A 19,379-nucleotide genomic window follows, 5' to 3' on the forward strand; every position below is an offset into this window, starting at 1 on the left:
AGACACAGGGATGGCGGGGCTCAGACGATGGGAGAGGACCTCCATCACCGGGAGGACTCACAGTGAGTGGCAGGTGGGGGCTGTCCCGCCGAGACCGGGCTGGGGAGCCTGAGAGGAGCATCCTCTCAGAGCAAGCTATATTTTCTTTTCAGATGGATTCCCCAGAGCCAGTGAAAATGTGCAGAAACAGAATGAAGTGTTGAAGCACCAAATGGTAAAACAGCCCAAGACTCGGCAGCACGAGTTCCAAAAGAAACCCGGGGCAAACCTGGGCAGGCAGCCTGCCACTGACAGACCCCAGAGTCCCCTGGGCACCTTAGTAAGCTCAGTGTATCAAGCGCCTGGTTCCTAGCTATTTCAGAACATCCTGAGGCCAGAGCAGAAAGAACATGAAAATATACACAATTTACCAAACCACCAAGGGGTATGGAACAAGAAGTACCCAGGCACCTACCCTCCAGCCTCCAGCTTCGCCCCCAGGACACAATATTCTCTTGCCTAGGGCCCCCTGTGCACCTGAAGGACGGGACAGAGCACGTGCATATTGGGTGCACTGAGGAGACGGCAGCCTGAGCGCCCGGGCTGGAGGAGGGCTCGGCACGTCGGCTCAGGGCAAAGACAGCACCTGCTCCACATGTTCATCTGGGGTCAGCCCTGACCCCGAAACCCTGTCTGTCAACGAGGGCAACCGCCAAGCCTAGGGGAAAGGGTATCAGGCAATGCTGGTGTCTGACACCAGGCTGCCATCTCCTCACTGAGAATAAATTAGTCCCTCAGATCAAAGGCATCGTGCATAGCTGTCATATAAAAACAGACTTTCAGACATCTAAGAGGTAATAAAGCATGAGTACTTTATGACTATACGTTATCTCATTTGTTTCCCCAAATTGTAAAGCTCTAGTGTGGACAACCTATATAACAATTACCACCTGCTTACATTTAATAACATCTAACCCAGGAAGAAGTGCCACAGAGAGATTTTAAACCCAAGAATACTATAGCAACATTTTGTCGGGCAGGTAAAAATTAATGACTTTGGAGGTTCTAAAGAACCTGAGCACTATTCCCCCCTCACTAGCCAGCCACACACTCCAGGTAGGAAGAAAAAAAGACGAAGGCTGCCAGCCAGAACACAGGGCAGCCCGGTGCAACTGACGCTGTCAGCGAGTGTTTCCCATAAAATGACAATCTCAGAAACTGGAAAGCGATCTCCCTTTGGTCTTTTTTACTATAAAATTCACTACAAGAAATTACTGAAGTATTTAGATTTACTCCTCCTAAATCTTCCTCAGATCATCAGTATTATCCCAAATGTGTGATGAGAAATCACAAATCCAGCCTAAGAAGCTGGAAGATCTTCTAACGACGTGAATGTTCGATACGTTTTGCTAGACACAGAGAGCACACCCTATCCTCTTTGGGAGTTTGTCACCGGGTGCCATGCTGTGGTCTGAGTGCCCCCTCTAAGAACATGTGTTGCTGAGCTCTGCCCCGATGGAGCCACAGGGAGACGAGCTCATCCTGAGGAACGCTGCTCGCAAGGCCAGCCCTTCGCCCGCCTGGGTGAGAGGCCACAGGGACACTGAGGGCTTAGGGTCTTTAAACGACAAGTATCCTTAACCAAATACGGAAATACCATGCCACATGCCAAAAAATTATACACTAAATGTCCTAAAACCCCACAAAGAGAAGTAGTTTATACTCTAAAGAGCACATTTCCTTTTAATTGTTTAAATAAAACCTTATATGGAGTAAGCCAATAATAATCTTTATTTGATATATAATATCTTTGGCTAAATCTTTAATTTTATGAAGCAAACATTTTACAAAAGCCAAAACTGTGATAAATGACAATATCAGTTTTCTAAACTGACTCTTCGCTCTGTGGAGCCTGTACACGCATGCACCCTGTGCCTTATTTAATGAGCGTGCTCGAGGACGCGGTGCGAGGGGCGTCACAGGATCCAGTGACTAAACCCGTACACCCCGGAGCACCACCAATGGCACTGACTCGAGCCCTTTTACTCAATGTCACATTCTGCTTAATAATGACTAAAAGGTGTAAATATTCCTTATATTCTTCCAGATCCCACAAAAAAATAATAATGATGAAGATGAGCTCTTTCAAACCTGAGACAGGCACGCTATGACAGCACTCAAGGCTGGTGTTTGGGCCGTGGTGGGAGGTGGAAAAGCCGCTTTGAGAAAGAACTGGTTTTAGATCACCAGTCCCCATTCAAGAAGAATCTGCACTCTGGGACAAATGCTTAAATGCACCAAAGCCATAAAGGAGCCCTCAAGCAGACATTACACATGTAAAACGACCCTAAAGGCAACTGCCTTTGGTAAGAATTCTAGATCAGAAAATATCCAGTATGAGCATATTAAAACCCAGCACTGGTAGGGCTGGCTCATGACAAGTAAAGGAAACGAGAATATTATACACATTATTTTCTATTGCCAAAATATTATATAATCATCTTTACTCTACTGATGTAACACAGTTTCCATGCCATGTCCCCCAAGGTTCCATTAGAAAAGAAAGAGTTACCCCAAAAAATACTGTTCCCCAAACAACGAGTTGCTGCCTACACTCTCAAGGAGCGTGAGTTACTGTATAACAGAATAATTGAGCACAAACCTTGATGAGAAAGGCTCTATCCCAAAAATATTTCCTGAAGAGTTTAATATCTGCCTCCAGCAAATGCTCGGCTGTGTGGTGAAGCGTCAGGGTCAGCGTCTCTGACGAATGAATATACCGCAGGGAGGCATCTTCGCTGAGCTGCGCTCGGGAGAAGCCAGGGGAACATCTGCCCTGGAAACTGAAGCATCACAAATCAAAACCACGCACGGCTTTGGAGACACCAACCCCAAGACCCCAAGACCCTCAGTGCCCCCGACATTACAATCCAACGGGCAAGACGATCCTGGAAAGCCACCTACTAACAATACATAAGACCAGTAAACAGGTCCTGATGAAGCCATCTTTGTTTTTCCACCTAGAGATGTCGATTGAAAAGCCATACACATATATTACACACTTTAAAGATTTTATATAAATAATGAAACAGTACTGACTTTTAAACATAGTACTTTACCTTATTTCATTCTCCTTTTAATCTGGAAAGATGCCTCTTGCTTTAATGGGGCCACATGTAGAATAAATTAGCTGGCAGCCAAGAGTTTATTAGGTGATTACAAGGGAAAACAGATAGGATCTCCAGGGAGCATGGTGAGGTTTGGATGTCACAAACAAGTGAGACAGTCATAACACGCTGGTCCACTGTTGGAAATCATTTTCTCATGCAAGTTAAAACCCCCGTAAATCTGATGCTGTTGTACTCTTGAATACACTCGTAAACAAAGGAACAATATTCCCAAACTAAATTCTTGCATATAAGCTTATTTTCTGTTATGTTTTGGCTAAGAACAATTGCAAATTTATTAGCTATATGTGGGCTTCGCGGTTAGTAACACAATATTCTGGATGACTTATAAGGTCATGCAATTGCAACAGTAAAGAAGCCTCAGGAGGAAAATGTTAGCACCCCAAGACAACAGCCACCTCAGCATGCTGTCACATCCCACAGATTGCTCCCAGATTCCTCGCTTCACAGGACTAGGTCTATGCTTCTTTCAAATTCTTTCATGACCCCATTTTATTAATGACTGCTTGCTTTACAAAAATGCAGTATACTTGCAATCAAATAAATGTTATCTTCATCATACGGTATGATGAAAAGAGATCCATAAAAATCCACATCTTGTACTCTAAGATTTAGAGAATCTCCTCAAACTCTCAATGCTAATTACTGGCAGGGACTCCAGAATCTTCCAGATGTGCCAACAACAAACCACTGAGGTGAGTGGACTCCGAGCCTGAGCAATAAGATCATTGTTACTCATTTAGAAAATGGAAGCTCCATCATAGAATAAGAATTTAGCTTACTGTCTACTTCTAATCCCCTCCATGAATGGATTTATTAGAGGTGTAAACTTTTAAAAACACATAATATCTTCTGGTCTTGGACACAGTAGAAAGATAACAAAGCTATAGACAATGAAGAAGCCAGCCTCCAGGACCTCAGTGTGACACTGAACTATCCAGAATGACTAAGTCAAAGGAGGTAGTCCTGCCTTGGTCTTGTTAGCCAAGACAGTGGGGTCGTATTAGAGCAAAGAAAAGGGTAATTCCTTTTGGATGGGCTATTCCTTTGGCTGATGGTCATTTGACCAAATGAGGGGGGAAAAACACAACAGCTGACTTCTACTCCAATATCCATTTACGCAACATATAACCATAAATTAATCACATTGAGTTCCATGAGCCAGCAAGAAGAACCAGTCCATTGAGACATACCATGGAATAACACTGACAATATTTGTGTAGTACTTTGTAATTTTCAATGTACTTTCCCATTTATCTATTTTTTTGCCACATGTTAAGTCAAGAAAATCACTATATATGAATCCTCCTTTCATAAGAATAACACCAATCTGAACCATTCTAAGTAACCAACAATACATTAACTATTCATTGAAAGTGTTGATATCATCAATAGAGAACCTTACAGCTGACAAATTATTTCCTTTACATTATTTCACTAGATCCTAATAACTACCCCATTGCCTACCTAGTATCTTAAGTTTTGTGTGTTATTCACTGGTTCAACAAAAGTTTATATTCTTTCAGTGAATGTCATCTGTTGAACAGGGCACTAAAAATACTGCCATGGGGAAAACAGAAATAGTTTCAGCGCTCAGGTGATTTAGGAGGGAGACGTATGAAACAGATGGTCACTATGCATACAGAGTTCTAAATTATGATTAATAGTGTGAATCATAATTTTAATCACAATTACTACTGTGAAGTATCATAATCACAAAAGACCATAACATAGAAGAAGGCCTCTCTGAAGAAGTGACATTTAAACTGAAACCCGAAAAATAAGTGGGGGTTAGACTACTGTTTCCCAACCTTTTTTCTTCTTATGGCCCCTACAGAGCCTTTTGAGACATTTTCTCCCTAACCCCTTCTCCCCCAGGAAATGTTAATACCAAATATATCTGTATATCAGTTTATGTACTATATGCATATCTGTACTTTATATATGGGAACTAATGGTAAAACAAGCCAATATCAGCTTGTGGTTTGGCTATTTCCATTTTTCCGCAATGCTTGGCTGACTTTATAGAAACAGATGGAGAGAAACAATCAAGTTGCAGACTCACTTTGTGATGTCTTCAACCAGCTTCGAGTGTCCGCCACGTAAAGCTAAGTCCAATGGCGTGGCACCCTCTTCGTTGGGTAGAGCCAAGGCCTGGACTCCCCCAGGGAGACACAAGAGGAACTGGGAAAGCTTAGCCAGGCCCCATCTCACAGCGAGGTGTAGGAGAGATTCTCTGTGCAGAGAAACTGGAAAGAGAGAAAAACGTATGATAACAGCTCCTCCTTTGACAAAGTTAGTTTCATACGTTTCATCCGAGAGACCACGTATTTAGACATAAGAATGTCGAAGCTGGAAGGAACCATCCAAAGCTTCTAATCCAAACACCTCATTTTACAGATGTAACGAGGTCAAGTGATTTGTCCAAGGTCAGGTGGCCAGCAGGTGCTAGAGCCAGGTCCACTCATCGCTGGTACTTTGCTCTTTCCACCCACGATGGTGCGAGTTCACATCACCTTTCACTCACATGCCGTCAAGTCATCCAGGGAAAACAAGCCAGGAACAGACCGTCCTTTGGAAGCAGACATCGTGCATTTCTAAGGTGTCCTTTAAGGAGATGCTGCCTCTCCAGCAGGGCGGGCTCTCAGTGCCTAAGACCACAAAGGAGCCTCCGGTTCCACCCTTTGTCCTCAGATGAAGGTCCTCCTCCCCAGTGAGAAGCTAACTAGACACCATGGTCTTTCTCAAACTTCACAGTGGTGATTTCATCCATCTACTAGATCCCTGGGATCATTTCAATGTTGCCAAAGCCACCCCAGTGTGTTGCTTAAAAAGCTCGGCCATGTCTTTTCACATGCCCCTGACAGAGGGCTCCGGGTTGGCCTGTGTGCCTGGGTTTTCACTGTGGGGTCGGCCACTCTACATTCCGGTTGTTTCCAAACTATATTATCTTACAGCCCCTCATAGTTTTTCATTGCTGACACCCAGCATACTCTCTGGCAAGCTGAAGTCATTCAGTATTTGTGGAGTGGAACGGCAATTGACTGTTGAAGTCTCGATTATTTGTGTATATTTAAATTGCCTAATTTGTATAGTTTGCACACCTGTATTTCTACTGCAACAACGCAGTGTCTGGAACACAGCTGGCCCATGATAAACATTACATTAGGAATATGCAAAAGAAGAAATTTGCCTACATTAAAAAAATCCAGGCCAGTGAACTCCGTAGACATTAAGACATGTCTTAAGACAAGCCTAATCTTCAACCGAACACAAAAATAACACTCAAGATCTGTTGGAACAAGTAAGCAGCGAGAATGTGAGTTACACACCTGCCAGTTAAATAAGGTTATTGATTGTTTACGATCTGAAAGAGACCCAGACAACGCTGTACCACACAAGAGTGAGAAGCCAAGAGGGTAGGGACCTTTTATCCTCACACAGTACCTGCACACGTACATGCTCTAGAAACATCCGCTTATTGAATGAATGAAGAAATGACCATGAGTACCCACGAAAGTCAGCTTTGAACACACGGCTGCAGCTGCCATCTGGAGCATCTATCACGCTTATTTCTGCCTCTGATACCTTTTGACCAAAATCCGAGAACAGAAACTATGTGGTCCCACACACAGCTTGGACACTGAAGACAAAAACCACCCACTTCACACAGCTTACTGTCCACATTAACGTGATCTTACTATTCCATTGTCTTCGTTAGCATAGCTTCACTTTCCAAAAGACTCTCGCTCAGGCAACTGACTGACTGTTCATTACAGGAACTCCCTTCAAGACCCATCAACCCTTCAGCAGGAAGCACCAACAGTGTAAGCCCTAAAACCAATGTTGAACTACTTTATCATGATCCTTACCCAGTCCGAATCAAGCTGCCCTCCCCCCCACCACCCCCATCACTCCTCCCCTGCATTAAAAGACCCTCATTAAACCAAACTTCAAGTTCTCAATAAATTCTGTCCTTGCCTTCTCCCGTCCAGATGCTGCTACGACTGTGGAGGCGGAGTTCTCCCTCACTACAGCAGACAGTACACTCAGCCCTGTGTCCCCAGCAGGCTGTGGTGACGACATCTGGGAAGCCAGCATCCAACTAAGCTCTAATTTGAAACAATTAGGAAGAAATAGCCACTGAACATGGATGCGAAAGAAAACTGATTAGTTTACATTTTTAATTGGTTTACACTGCTATTTCTATATCTCAATTGATGAACACAAGGTCCATATTTCAAATATGTAAATGAACCCTCCCAGAGAAATGCCACCAACTTCACTGAGTATTTGCTCGACCATCCGTCTGTACGACACAGCACAGACCCTGCCCCCAGTAAAATGACATCTGAAATGGCAGAAAATCTAAAAAAGACAATGCAGAGCACCCCCACCAGATATTTGTTTAACATACTTGAGATTTGCAAAAGAGCTGTGTTGGTTATTAAAGAACTTACCTTGAAGTAATTTGTTCTTTATCTAATTTTTCAACCTTGAAACTCATTTTATTAGAAAGTAGGGTTTTTATTCTTAACAGATCCCAAAAAGGCATGTTTCATAACATTTCCATTTTCTTCCTTCTTAAATAATAATCAGGAAGAGACTTATTAGGATAACAAAGCAAACACATGCACATGTGACACACACACACGTACGCTCTCCAGCATGCCTGTCAGCATCAGGTTGTAACCAGCCACACCAGCATGGAATTTCTAAGTCACAGATCCCAATCTGAACCTGGTGAGAAACATCCTGTGGTTTTACAGGACACAATTTTCCTATAAGAAAAATATGACCAAAAGCAAACATCTAAACCTTTTGGTTCCCTTTTAAAATAATACCATTGACAAAGGCAAGTATGGTGTCAACTATTTAAATGGTACGCCCTACAGTGCCTGGGGCAATGCCCTAAATACCCTTAAACCTGGGGCGTAGTTCACTGTATTCCACTCCTGGACAGTGTGAGCGTGGGGAGAAGTGGTTTCCTCCCCCAGGAGCACTCTCCAGGTCTGCCCTGCTCATGAGCTCCCCGTTCCCTCCTTCCTGGTTCCATCTTCACTTCTGGCTCAATGGGAGCGGCCAGCAAGCCCATGGGACTGGATCGCTCACTGTTGACACTCTCCCTCCCTCTCTGCACACCTACCAGCTTCCTGGGGCGGGCGGGGTAGGATCCTCTGATGTTTGAACAAAACAAACACAAAGCTGACCAACACGTTTTGAGAGCGAGCTTTCTCATTCACTATAAACGTCCAGAGCCCAGAATAGGGCAAACAGCTTGAAATAGGAAACATCATGACATATATAAATAATTCTGCTTGTTAGAAGTTTCAGAGTCTTACCAGCAGTCAGGAAAACAAGCTGTGGACAGGGGTTACACAATTTGGCAGGTGGGGGTGTTTAATGAAAATGAAATCTTTCTTTACCAAATAAATATGTCTCTTCCTGTTTAGCTGGTGCCTGGAGTTATTCGAACGAATGTAACTAGAATTACTAAGAATTGCTCTAATGGCAAACATTGAAAGTTACGACCTGTCACATCCTGGGAGCAAGATCACAACAAGGAAGGAGCAGGCTGCGTCTTTCAGTCAACGATCCCATTAGAGCATCTGTCCCAGGCAGGCAGGAGACTCAAAATCACTGCCACTCATTCTCCATGCCTCAGTTTCTCTCCCTGGAAAATGAGGCTGTCACATCAAAGACCCGAGGTCCTAAGGGTATTCATTCCCGCGCTGACTTTTTGGTGATCAAGGAACCGTGAAAGGCAGCGCACACCAGAGAGCTGCCAGGGCACCTGAGGAACAGGGACGGCCAGTCTGGTGTTACGAAAGTTAACTGATTCCATTTACTGCCCATCCAATAAGGACTCAGGAGCCACTGTCACACCCAAACAAGGTCTGACGATGCCTTTCCATCAGCAGAAATTCCTGTTGGAAGATTGCAAAACAACTTAGCAGCCCTCAGGACCTCACATTCACGGCCAGAGGAAATGTAAACAGAACAACCTCTCTGGAAAACCCAGCGGCACAGTCTAACGAAGATGAAGAAACTAACGCCTCTGACTGAGCCATCCCACTTCCACACATAAACCCTGGGAAGGACTACGCTCTGCGTGTACCAGGAAACACGCCCCAAATGCAAAATGGTCAAAAATAGAAGCCATCTTCACGTCCATCAACAACAGAATAAATTGCAGTGCAATCACACATTAGCATTCTAACAACAAAAGTGAATTATAGACTCACACAGAAGAAACGAAGAAACACAAGGCTGAGGAGAGAACATCACAAAAGGATACGGAGAATATGTTTCAACTAATATAAAGTTAAAAAAAAGAAAACTAAACCATGTTATTTGGGGTACATAGGTGGTAAAACTATAAAGAAAAGCAAGTAAATGTTTACTATAAAGTCAGCATGGCACCTGAGTGGGGGAGGGAACATGATGGGGAGAGAATGGGAGGTGCTGGTACTTCTGTAACCTAATGATATCTGACTCTGTCACACACACATACACCCTGAGTTGTGTTCAAGGCCCTCCCCAGAACAATTAAGACAGAATTTCTGGGGTGGGGCCCAAGTATCAATCTTTTCTAAAGATTCCCAAGTGATTCTAATGCCAAGTCAAGGCTGGGACCTGCTACTTGAAATAAATAAGTGGTTAAATATCTATGCCTCCTTCTTATACCACTGACTTCCCAGTCAGCTCTTAAGATGTGTTAGCTAAAACATTTCACCAGTGAATCAGAACAAAGAAAAATAATGTTGGTGATTTTTAAGTTATTTTTAATCCTCATTACATGCTGCTAAGCCAGGATACAGCCTTAAACATTGAGCAAAATATTAAAGCTAAAACACGATGGGGATAACAATGTAGAAGCAAATGATATTTTTAAACACAGACTAATTCAGAAGTATTACTTCAGGGTCCAGCCCCCTGGCTGAGTGGTTAAGTTCGTGCGCTCTGCTGCAGGCGGCCCAGGGTTTTGCCAGTTCGAATCCTGGGCGCGGACATGGCACTGCTCATCAAGCCACACTGAGGCGGCGTCCCATATGCCACAACTAGAAGGACCCACAGCTAAAATATACAACTATGTGCCAGGGGGCTTTGGGGAGAAAAAGGAAAAGTAAAATATTTTAAATAAATAAAGAAGTACTACTTCATAGGGTTTAGCAACGTTTCATAACTACCAAGTAGAGCCACTGAAATGGATCCAACACTGTAAGTTTATTAATAAATTTTTTTAATTAACATAATCCAATTCATTAAAACAAGTTCTATTCTGATTTCCAGAGCCACATTTATGTTCATGGAGGTCTTAATTGGTGCATCAAAGTAATTTAAGTAGACTAACATTGAGCGAGACCCTACTACGTGCTGGTCCTGTGGACACAAAGATGGACACAGTTCTTGTCTTTAGGAAGCGTACAGCCAGCCTACTTATGTTCGGAATAAAATAATTATGTGGCCATGAAATCACCATCTAATGAACACCAGCTCTAGGCTTAGACACAAAGGGGGAATAGAAACAAGGAAACTATCTGGCCTACAAGAAAACTGCTCAACGGGTTATATTAATTCAACCTACATCAGGTATTATGATTTGAAACTTTACAGATGCTCATAAAATACCAAAATCACAAGCAAAAAGTAAAGGGAATGAAAAAAAATTACCAAAATTTACATGGAAGTAGAAGAGAGTATTTACATGAGCATCACACACAATCTCTGATATTTTTTCAGGACTCTCAACAAGGATGGAAGGAGAGGGCGTGTAGGATGGCATTTTCCATTTAGGTCATCTAATCTGGGCTTTGGTGTGTATATAAACAAGCTGGCCTTCCACACAGAAGATCCAAGGTTGGTGAGTCCAGGATAGGAATTGCAAATATAAACACACTCATAGGAAAGATAAGGAAACAGGACACCCCCCACCCTCAGGCACAATACCAGCATGGCAGGTGCAGCTCGGTCATAAAGGCAAAAGGTTAGAAGACGAATGAAACAAGCATAATGGCAGGCTTCAGCTTCCAGAAACTTTTCTGAATCAGACACATTTCAGACGCTCAGGTTACAACTCCTGACTGAAAACAATCAGGGAAAACAGCAATCACACCACCCACAAGGCTGGAATGCACTTCATGCATTTTTGCATCTCATACAGGTTGGTTACACTTTCTTTTAGCTCATGGAACTAGCACTAAATCAGGTGAAACACTAAAAAGACTTTATGGGATGGCAACCTGACTTCCGGCCCTCACAACGTGGAGACATTTCCAGATTGAATCACACGATGTGGGCATCAGTACAAGTTATTCAGAATCCAGACACAACAGTGTATGGTGCAAAAGGGGACAGATTAAAGGGTTGAAAGGTCTCGATTTGAACACCTCCAGGCATGCAGCTTTGGGCAGACCACTTTACGCTCAAGTTCGAAGTCATTTGATCTATAAACGCAAAGTGCTACCTGCCCAGCCTACCATCCAGGATTGTCAGGGGCTGGAACGAAGATAACACAAGGGACAGTGTTCTCAAGAACTATGATCAGTCATTCACATTTGGCCAACCTTTTTAATACAAAAAAATAAAACAAACGCTCACTAAATAGATATATGGTATATTTGCACACAGTTTTCCTCTGGTTATGATTGAAAAGCATAAATTAAGAGAACTAGCTATCTGCTTAGGAGGCACTATGATTGCGTCAGTCTAAGACACCAGATATCCCATTAAGACAACGGTGCGGCAGCCCCATGCCTCGGGCAGCAGACGGTCACTAGGTGCCCTAAGCGGCAATTATGTCATAGCCCCTTTTCCAGCCTGTGCAATAGGTTTTTTGTTAGTATTTGTTCGAGGCTATGATCCACATCCATCTTTCATCCGTTCATTCACTATCTGCCGACAGCCTACTGTGCACAGCACATGCTTCTGCTCCCCCTCACCCCACAGGCAAGCCCACAGAATTTGCAGGACCCCTGCAACTCACCGTCCAGGAACCCTGTTCTGTTTGGGAGACATATGAAAATACACTGCAGTCTATTATTGACAAGCAGAAAATGCACAGACCCGTCACACCTTGGAAACAGCCTTTTGAAGTCTGTGCTGGAAGTCTGACTTCGAGCCCCAGGGGCAAAGGCCCAGACTGAAGGACGCTGGACTCTGTGGGTTTGGGCTACACCTTCAGTGGGAGACCTCATCCCCTCCTTCAGCACGGGGGCACACTCACCAAGGGACATTCTGGTGGGAGAAGAGGAGGAAGGTAAATGGCAAAAACCAAACAGGAAGTCAGCAATTAAGGTGCTGCCTACCTGCGGTGGGGGGAGCAGGGAAGGTTGGCAAACGTGAACTAGAAATCCAGATGGGCAGCTGTTAAGCCTGAAAGCACGGAAGTGAACCACCACACCCACCTTTATTTCATTCTCACTGGTGCCAGTAACTATGAGGACTTTACATTCCTTGTTTCCACCTAACATTTATTAGGCACTTTACCTGCATTATCTCATTGAACCTGACAGGTTCTGCTCCCAGGTGGGGCATATTATTTCCCCTCTTTCCTGGGGGCAGAGACAGATTTGACGTGATTATGCAATTGCCCAAGCTCACTCAGGTGGTAAATGGAGCACCAAGGGTCAGAACCCAGACTTTTCTACCTCCAAAACTCGAGTTCTTTACTCCTATGCCTCCCATAGGTAATCAAACCAAGAATAGAAGAGCAGAAAAGATAGAACTTGAATAAATCAACCAATCGAGAGTAAGAAAAAGCAGAAGGAAACTAAGCTACAGTAAGCCTGAGGGCCGGCTCACACCCGCTCCCCGCTCTGCAGATGTCAGCAGATGAGGCTCCACAATCCTCTCATGACAAACCTGCATATCAACGCTGCTGCAGCTACAGACGTGGGGGACAGAAAGCAGGAATGCGGGAATCCTTATGGGCTAGAACCTAGGGTAGATGATGGAAGATCTTGGGGGGTTTCTACCTACACAGCTTCATGCCCACATTTGAAAGAGTCAAGACAAGGCCTGCAAAGCTCACTGGGGCCAAGGAAAGGGGGGCCTTGCAACAGGAAACTGGGTTGGTCATTTCCCTAAGAAGATGCCACCACTTCTGGCTCATGCCCAGGCCTCCCCCTCCCGTCTTCTTCAACCATCAGCCCGTTAACCGCCAAGCGTTGGTAGTTTTTTAAACCAATGTTTTATTTTTTAAATAAAGTAGTATGAGGACAGCTGCCAGCATTCAAATCCTATCAAAGGAATCTATGAAAACAGCAATGATTTTAACTGTTTTCCTCAAGTGTTCAAGCGAATCCTTGGCTACTGCCATTGTCAAATTCAATTTTAGTTTTCTGGGTACAGCCAAAAACTGCCACATGCATCCTGCAGCGTGTGAAGGGTTCTCCGAGGAGAGAAACCAGGGATGGGGACGGCCACCAGCAGGTCAATTTCAGAATCTTGCAAGGTCCTAAGTCCTTTGGGAAGCACATGAGGGTAGTGTTTGAAAATAAAAGCTTCCAGTTACATTGTTTTTCCCTAAAAATTATGAGAGAGGGAGGAAGTAACCCGAACACAACCCAATGCTCCATCTCTCAGATGTGACAGCAAATCTGTAATTCTCTGTTCCAGTCTAAGGGCCACTGTGCCAGACAAAAGCAGGAAGCTTATTTTTTAAGGAAGAGTTTAAGCTACTTTTTCTCCTTTAAAACATAGTCCCTTAAACAGAGAATGTGCTTAATAAGAGTTTACTGACTTAACTCAAAAATAAATCCAAATGAGTTGATGGAGGAAAAAGCCCTTTTCCTGAAGAGTTCAATTCTGTATTAAATTCTTCGCTGCCAGACATCCCATTCCTTAAAAATGAAAAGCTAAAAAAAGGGACAGAAGACAGAAAATATTTTTAAATTAAGGATTTAAAACTTCACAAACGCACATTCGTGTACATGTGCATGGCTAAGTCCTGCGAAACAATTTTACCAATTTGCCATAGCACCTACGTTAAAGGACGTTCTCTCCACACCAGCATTCATCGGTGGGTTACCTTAGCAACTGACAGAATATAACACCAGTTTTAAATGTCAGGAAACAAAGTGTGGAGATATTTGTCCCGTTAGATATTATTGGAAGTGACAGGCTACAAAGTAGCACTGAGTGTGTACACAACTGCTTGTATTTCCAAGAAAAATGTAGAAAACCCCAGAATCAGTTGCTACCCATACTGCATTAATTTCAAAACTCCTCAGAAATTTTGTTTTAGAAATGGAGACTTGTATTTTGTAATAAATCTGTCCTTTTCAGGTTTTCTACCCACTGGTAGGACATCAGCTGATGTTATTTCAAACTTGCTGTCCAGTACCAAGCTGTGGGGCAGAAAAACAAAGCTGACATTTCACACAGTCTGCAGAACAGCAAGCAACTCTTATAATTCATTTGCTGCCCTCCAGCTAATGAGATCTGGAACACAAGTCAAGCCGGGGCCAACCACCAGCGCCATGCTCCTGATCCTTGCTCTATTTTCCTTCTATTTCTACAGCTAGAAAATGGTTTTCAAGGATAAAAACACCAGCCAAGCTCCATTTCAAGTGTTAAACAAATCTTGCTTCTTACTGATTACAGATCTCTTTCCTCCATTCAGAGAAAGATAACAGATATTTTCCTCTGTCAAACATTGCTGCCCACACATTCCCTTCTCTGGCTGCCTAGAAAGAAGGTAATGGTTCTGGGTATGTGGCTTGAAGCAAGAGGTAGATGTCACAGAAAATTGGCAGTTCCCATTGAATCTTTCGTAATGAACTGTTAATTCTCTTTTAATGGCTTTTCCTGCAGATAAGAAGCAATATTATGACTGCTCTTTAAACTCCTTAAGGGAACACTAGACAATCAAGACACATTTTAACAGCCACCGAATAACCCCTACTCTTATCAACTTTCTTCTAAAGCCCTTTTTTTCTGAAGTTCTTTTCCTATTGCCCCAATTAGTTGTAAAGTGTAGAAAAACAAACACTCTCCTTCAAACAGAACTAATTTATGAAGACTGTTAATAAACCAGAGCATCACACTAACCGCTCTTCTTAGTGATAGTGTTACCTATCCACTGACCTTGTGCTCCATGACAAGGTTCCTACTGTTCCTTTAAACCATTGTTACATTGTGACTTATTTTTGCACAGACAGGTACTACTTGGATTTACAACACGTATTCTGCCACTAAAGCACCATTTCTCTAACTTCCATATTCAAGTTTAAATCTGTTGTGGTTGCTATAACTCCACCGGTATTACTCGCAAGGGAGGAGCATATTCTTGATGTGATCTTTGGAATCAATAATAAGTTCCATAATTATAACTATAATATATTATAAGAAGTTCTATACATAATAATCAAAATAAGAAGTTCTCTGAACCACTCTCAATGGGTCCTATCATTTCTACCACTGCTCGTTTTTGGGGACAGTCCTCTAACCAACCACACATCTACAGAATGAGAAGCTGGCTCCCCAAATACATCGGCCATATTTATGCCCAAGACAGCCCTGGGGAAAAGTTGCAAAAGCTCAGTTGGCTTACCCTAAAAACTTTTTCCATTCACAGAATCAATCATAAAGGCAGGAGGAAAGTTAGCCAACTTTTTAAACTTGATAAAGCAATCTAACAGATAAAATTTTCTTTGTTTTCTTAAGAATGTTAATATGTTTGCCCTGCAGCTCCAACTGATTAAGGTATCACTTTCCCAAACATTCTCAGGACAAAAATGGTAATTATGTGACGGGATGCAGGTATCACCTAATGCTATGGCAGTAAGTATGTTGCGATATATAAATGCATCAAATCAACACATTGTACGCTTTAAACTTGTACAGTATCATTTGTCAATTATACCTCCATAAACCTGGAAAAAAACAGGTTTTGTTACATTTTTATAATTTGTATAATGGAGAGTTCTATCTCTTCCACAACAAAAAACATCTGCCTATAAGTAGAACTTTGAACGTATGAACTACTTTTACCTGGAGAACTGTAGAAATGTTCAAATTCATTTTTCACAATAGCAATTTTCTCTGGCAAAAAAAAAAATCTTGAATCTGCAAATTATTGCTGTATATTGGTTCGTAAGTGTAAATATATGCTGTGAGAGATGGTCTTTATATGACTTTTTTTTTTTTTTAAGTAAGTGAGCTTTTTTTATCCTAAATCAGCAAGCATAACCAGGACAAGCTCTACCTCTCCCATGGTTGGGAGAAGAGCTACCATGTCCCCAGGGATAACACCATCAGTCTTCTGAGATGCCATTGGTAGTCCCTTTGGGCTCTTTACTAAAATGGCAGCCTCCCCACTGGGGATGGCAAACATAGGGCTTGCCGGCCATGCAGGCTTCTGGGAACACAGTGAAGGGAAGTAATTTAGTCGAGAGGAAGGGAAGACTAACTCAGAGGTGGCCAAGCATCAACAGAAGAAAACAAAGTCTTTTACTCCAGTTAACCTAATTGACAAAATACACCAATCTCTAAGAAAAGATTTCTGTCAAAAAACAAACAAGCAAAAAACCCAAAACAAAAAAGGATAAATTAATTGTGAGATTTTATTGGATAATAATATTACTACTCCAAGTTTTACTGCACATTTGGGGTCCTGAGACCCTGCAAAAGCTTTTATCACAAAAGCTATTTCACAGAGAGAAATTAATTTAATTTTATGAAATAGGAATCCAATTTTATTTATGGCACAAAATTAAATAAAACCTGGATGTTTCCTTCCCTGGAATACATAACGAAGTTGCCCTGTGAGTAATGATAGGTAAGATGCGGTGCCAAGAGAAGGCTCTGCTTTTCTTTATGAGACACAGCACTCCACTCAGACTCTGGCCCTTCTCCAGAATCTCAGGCCTTCCTGGTAACTCTCAGTGATTGAGAAATGAAAAAGTGAGGGATTTATTATAAAACGCATGGAAATAGAGTAATGCTTCACAGTAAGGCTTCAGTCAGACTCTCCCACGACAATGTCATTACAGAAATCTAGACTCATTCAGTAACATCCATTTATACCCCCCCAAAAGCAGAAATAAACAAAAAGAATTTTTAATAAGTGTGAATAGTAGAGATTTTAAATAGTTTTTGGATAAGTATTAGGAAAAATAATTACTAGGAAAAAAAACTATTTTCCACTTACGATGCCACTACCACTAACACGTGATGAACTCCAGTGGGCCACATGCCAGAGCTTCCTTCTTGCTTTGTTATTATAATTTACCTACCTCGAAGGCAAGCAACACTAATAAAATATGTACACTAGAAAAAGAGGCAGATTCTAAACCACTTAACACTCAACTACATTGAGGCTGAAGGACTAAGATGGCAACATGGGAGACTCCCTCCTCCCATGGAAGCACCAAATGTGCAGCTAAACATGGAGTAGTTCCCTCTGAGAGGGATCCAGAAGCCTGCTGAGTGACTCCTACATGTTGGGTGAATGAGAAACGGGAAGGAAAGTCTGAGACACTCTCACCATAAACCCCAACCCTGGCAGAGCATCACACAGTCAGGAGGGACCCCCAGTTCCCAGCTTCTCCCTGAGGAGAGAAGGGTTTGGATCACCTATATAGCACCCTAACTTTTAAGGCTCCTACCTGAGGGATGGGCCCCCAAAACGTCTAGCTCTGAAAGCCAGTGGGGCTTTGCCACAGGACTACAGCAAACAAAGAAGCAGTTCTTAATGGGCACACAAGCACACACCATGACTATCCCCTCCAGGGCTCAGCTTGGAGGGAGCAAGCAGAAACATCCACCACCCAGTCTTTCCCTCGAAGGAGGGTCTGGCTTCTAATCAGCCAGCATTCAGGTGCTAACTGAGATCTTCCCCTTGAGGACACTGATGGACTTGGCACACCCTCAACTACTGGGAGCCACTAAGAACAAAAACAGCAACTTGGTCTATCACAAAGGTTTGAAAGGCAACCAGGAGCTTGGGCTGGACTGATTGACAAGGTTCATCTACACAAGACCAGTCTGTCAAGCCTGAGAAAGACGGCTGTTTGATTTAATGTGCATAAACCAACAGAGAGTTGAAGGAAACAAGAGAACATGTTCCAAACAAAAGAACAAGGTAAATTTCCAGAAACTGATCTTAATGAAATAGAGATAAGTGATTTATCTGACAGAGAGTCCAACATCAACAGTCATCAAGATGCTCACCGAGGTCAGGAGAGCAATCAATGCATGGGCAAAGTGAGAATTTCAACAGAGATAGAAAATATTAAAAGTATCAAACAGAAATCATGAACACAATAACTGAAATGAAATATTCAATAGAAGGGTTCAACAGCAGACTAGATCAAGTGGAAGAAAGGATAAGTGAACTAGAAGACAGGGCAGTGGAATTCATCCAAATCAGAGGAGGAAAAAAAAAAAAGGAAATATTGACCCCATCCCTGAACACTGAAGTTGCACAGATATTCCATTACAAGTCTGGGCTACAGGCAATGTTACCTCAAGTACTGTAAACTGTTCTTAGAGAAGGTCTAGAAAAGTTCACAGAAATTTTCAAGGAATTGTTTACAACACCAGGATTTTATCCTTTGCCTGTAGCTTCATTTGTCCAGACCAACTGTAATTTGCTTTCACATACGTGCATACAATAAACTCTCTATATATGGAAGTCCATTCACATACACACATCAAAGTCAACTTTTACTGAGAACTCAGTATGTTCAGATATTGTTCTAGAAGTTTCACCAACATTATCCAATTTAACCATCACAACAAGCCAATGAGGTGAGTACTTCTATGCCTCATTTTAGAAATTAAAACTTCATGGCATCAGAACTAAAATAACTTGCCCAGGATGTCTCATAGCCAGGAAACAGTAGGGCCAGGATTTGAACCCAGCTTCAGAGCTCATATTCTTAACAACTATGACACTAGAACCGTTTCCCACAGAAAACAACGGCTCACCACATAAAGGAACTGCTCTGACTTTCTCTCATGAGCACACATATATCTATATTAGTATGGCAGAGAGGTCAGAAAAGACTCCTTGGTGACATAAATCTGCCTATTAAAAGGTATGAATAAACCAAGACCATGACAGATGGAGGATTAGAAAACAAGGATACAACTCCAAACAGAAATGAAAATGGCAATAAGATGCCCCTTGTCAACTTGGCACTTAGCCCAGTGTTCTCCAAACTTACTTGTTTACGTATCTCTATCTGCAAAAATAACTGAGCA

The 19,379-nt window shown here is 42.5% G+C and overlaps 1 protein-coding gene across 16 annotated transcripts in view; it reads right to left on the reverse strand.

The window, feature by feature from the left end:
• The window catches only part of ARHGEF28 (Rho guanine nucleotide exchange factor 28), a 272,749-nt gene that overhangs the window by 139,609 nt on the left and 113,761 nt on the right, over positions 1 to 19,379 (reverse strand). For all 16 annotated transcript variants that reach the window (XM_046665596.1, XM_046665599.1, XM_046665597.1 and 13 more), the window contains 2 exons: positions 5,233 to 5,416; positions 2,642 to 2,822 (listed from right to left, as the gene is read on the reverse strand). In XM_046665596.1, the coding sequence (XP_046521552.1) occupies positions 2,642 to 2,822; positions 5,233 to 5,416 (365 nt within the window). The remainder of the gene's footprint in view (positions 1 to 2,641; positions 2,823 to 5,232; positions 5,417 to 19,379) is intronic.

The sequence above is a fragment of the Equus quagga genome, chromosome 7, assembly GCF_021613505.1.
Source record: "Equus quagga isolate Etosha38 chromosome 7, UCLA_HA_Equagga_1.0, whole genome shotgun sequence".
NCBI lineage: Eukaryota > Metazoa > Chordata > Mammalia > Perissodactyla > Equidae > Equus > Equus quagga.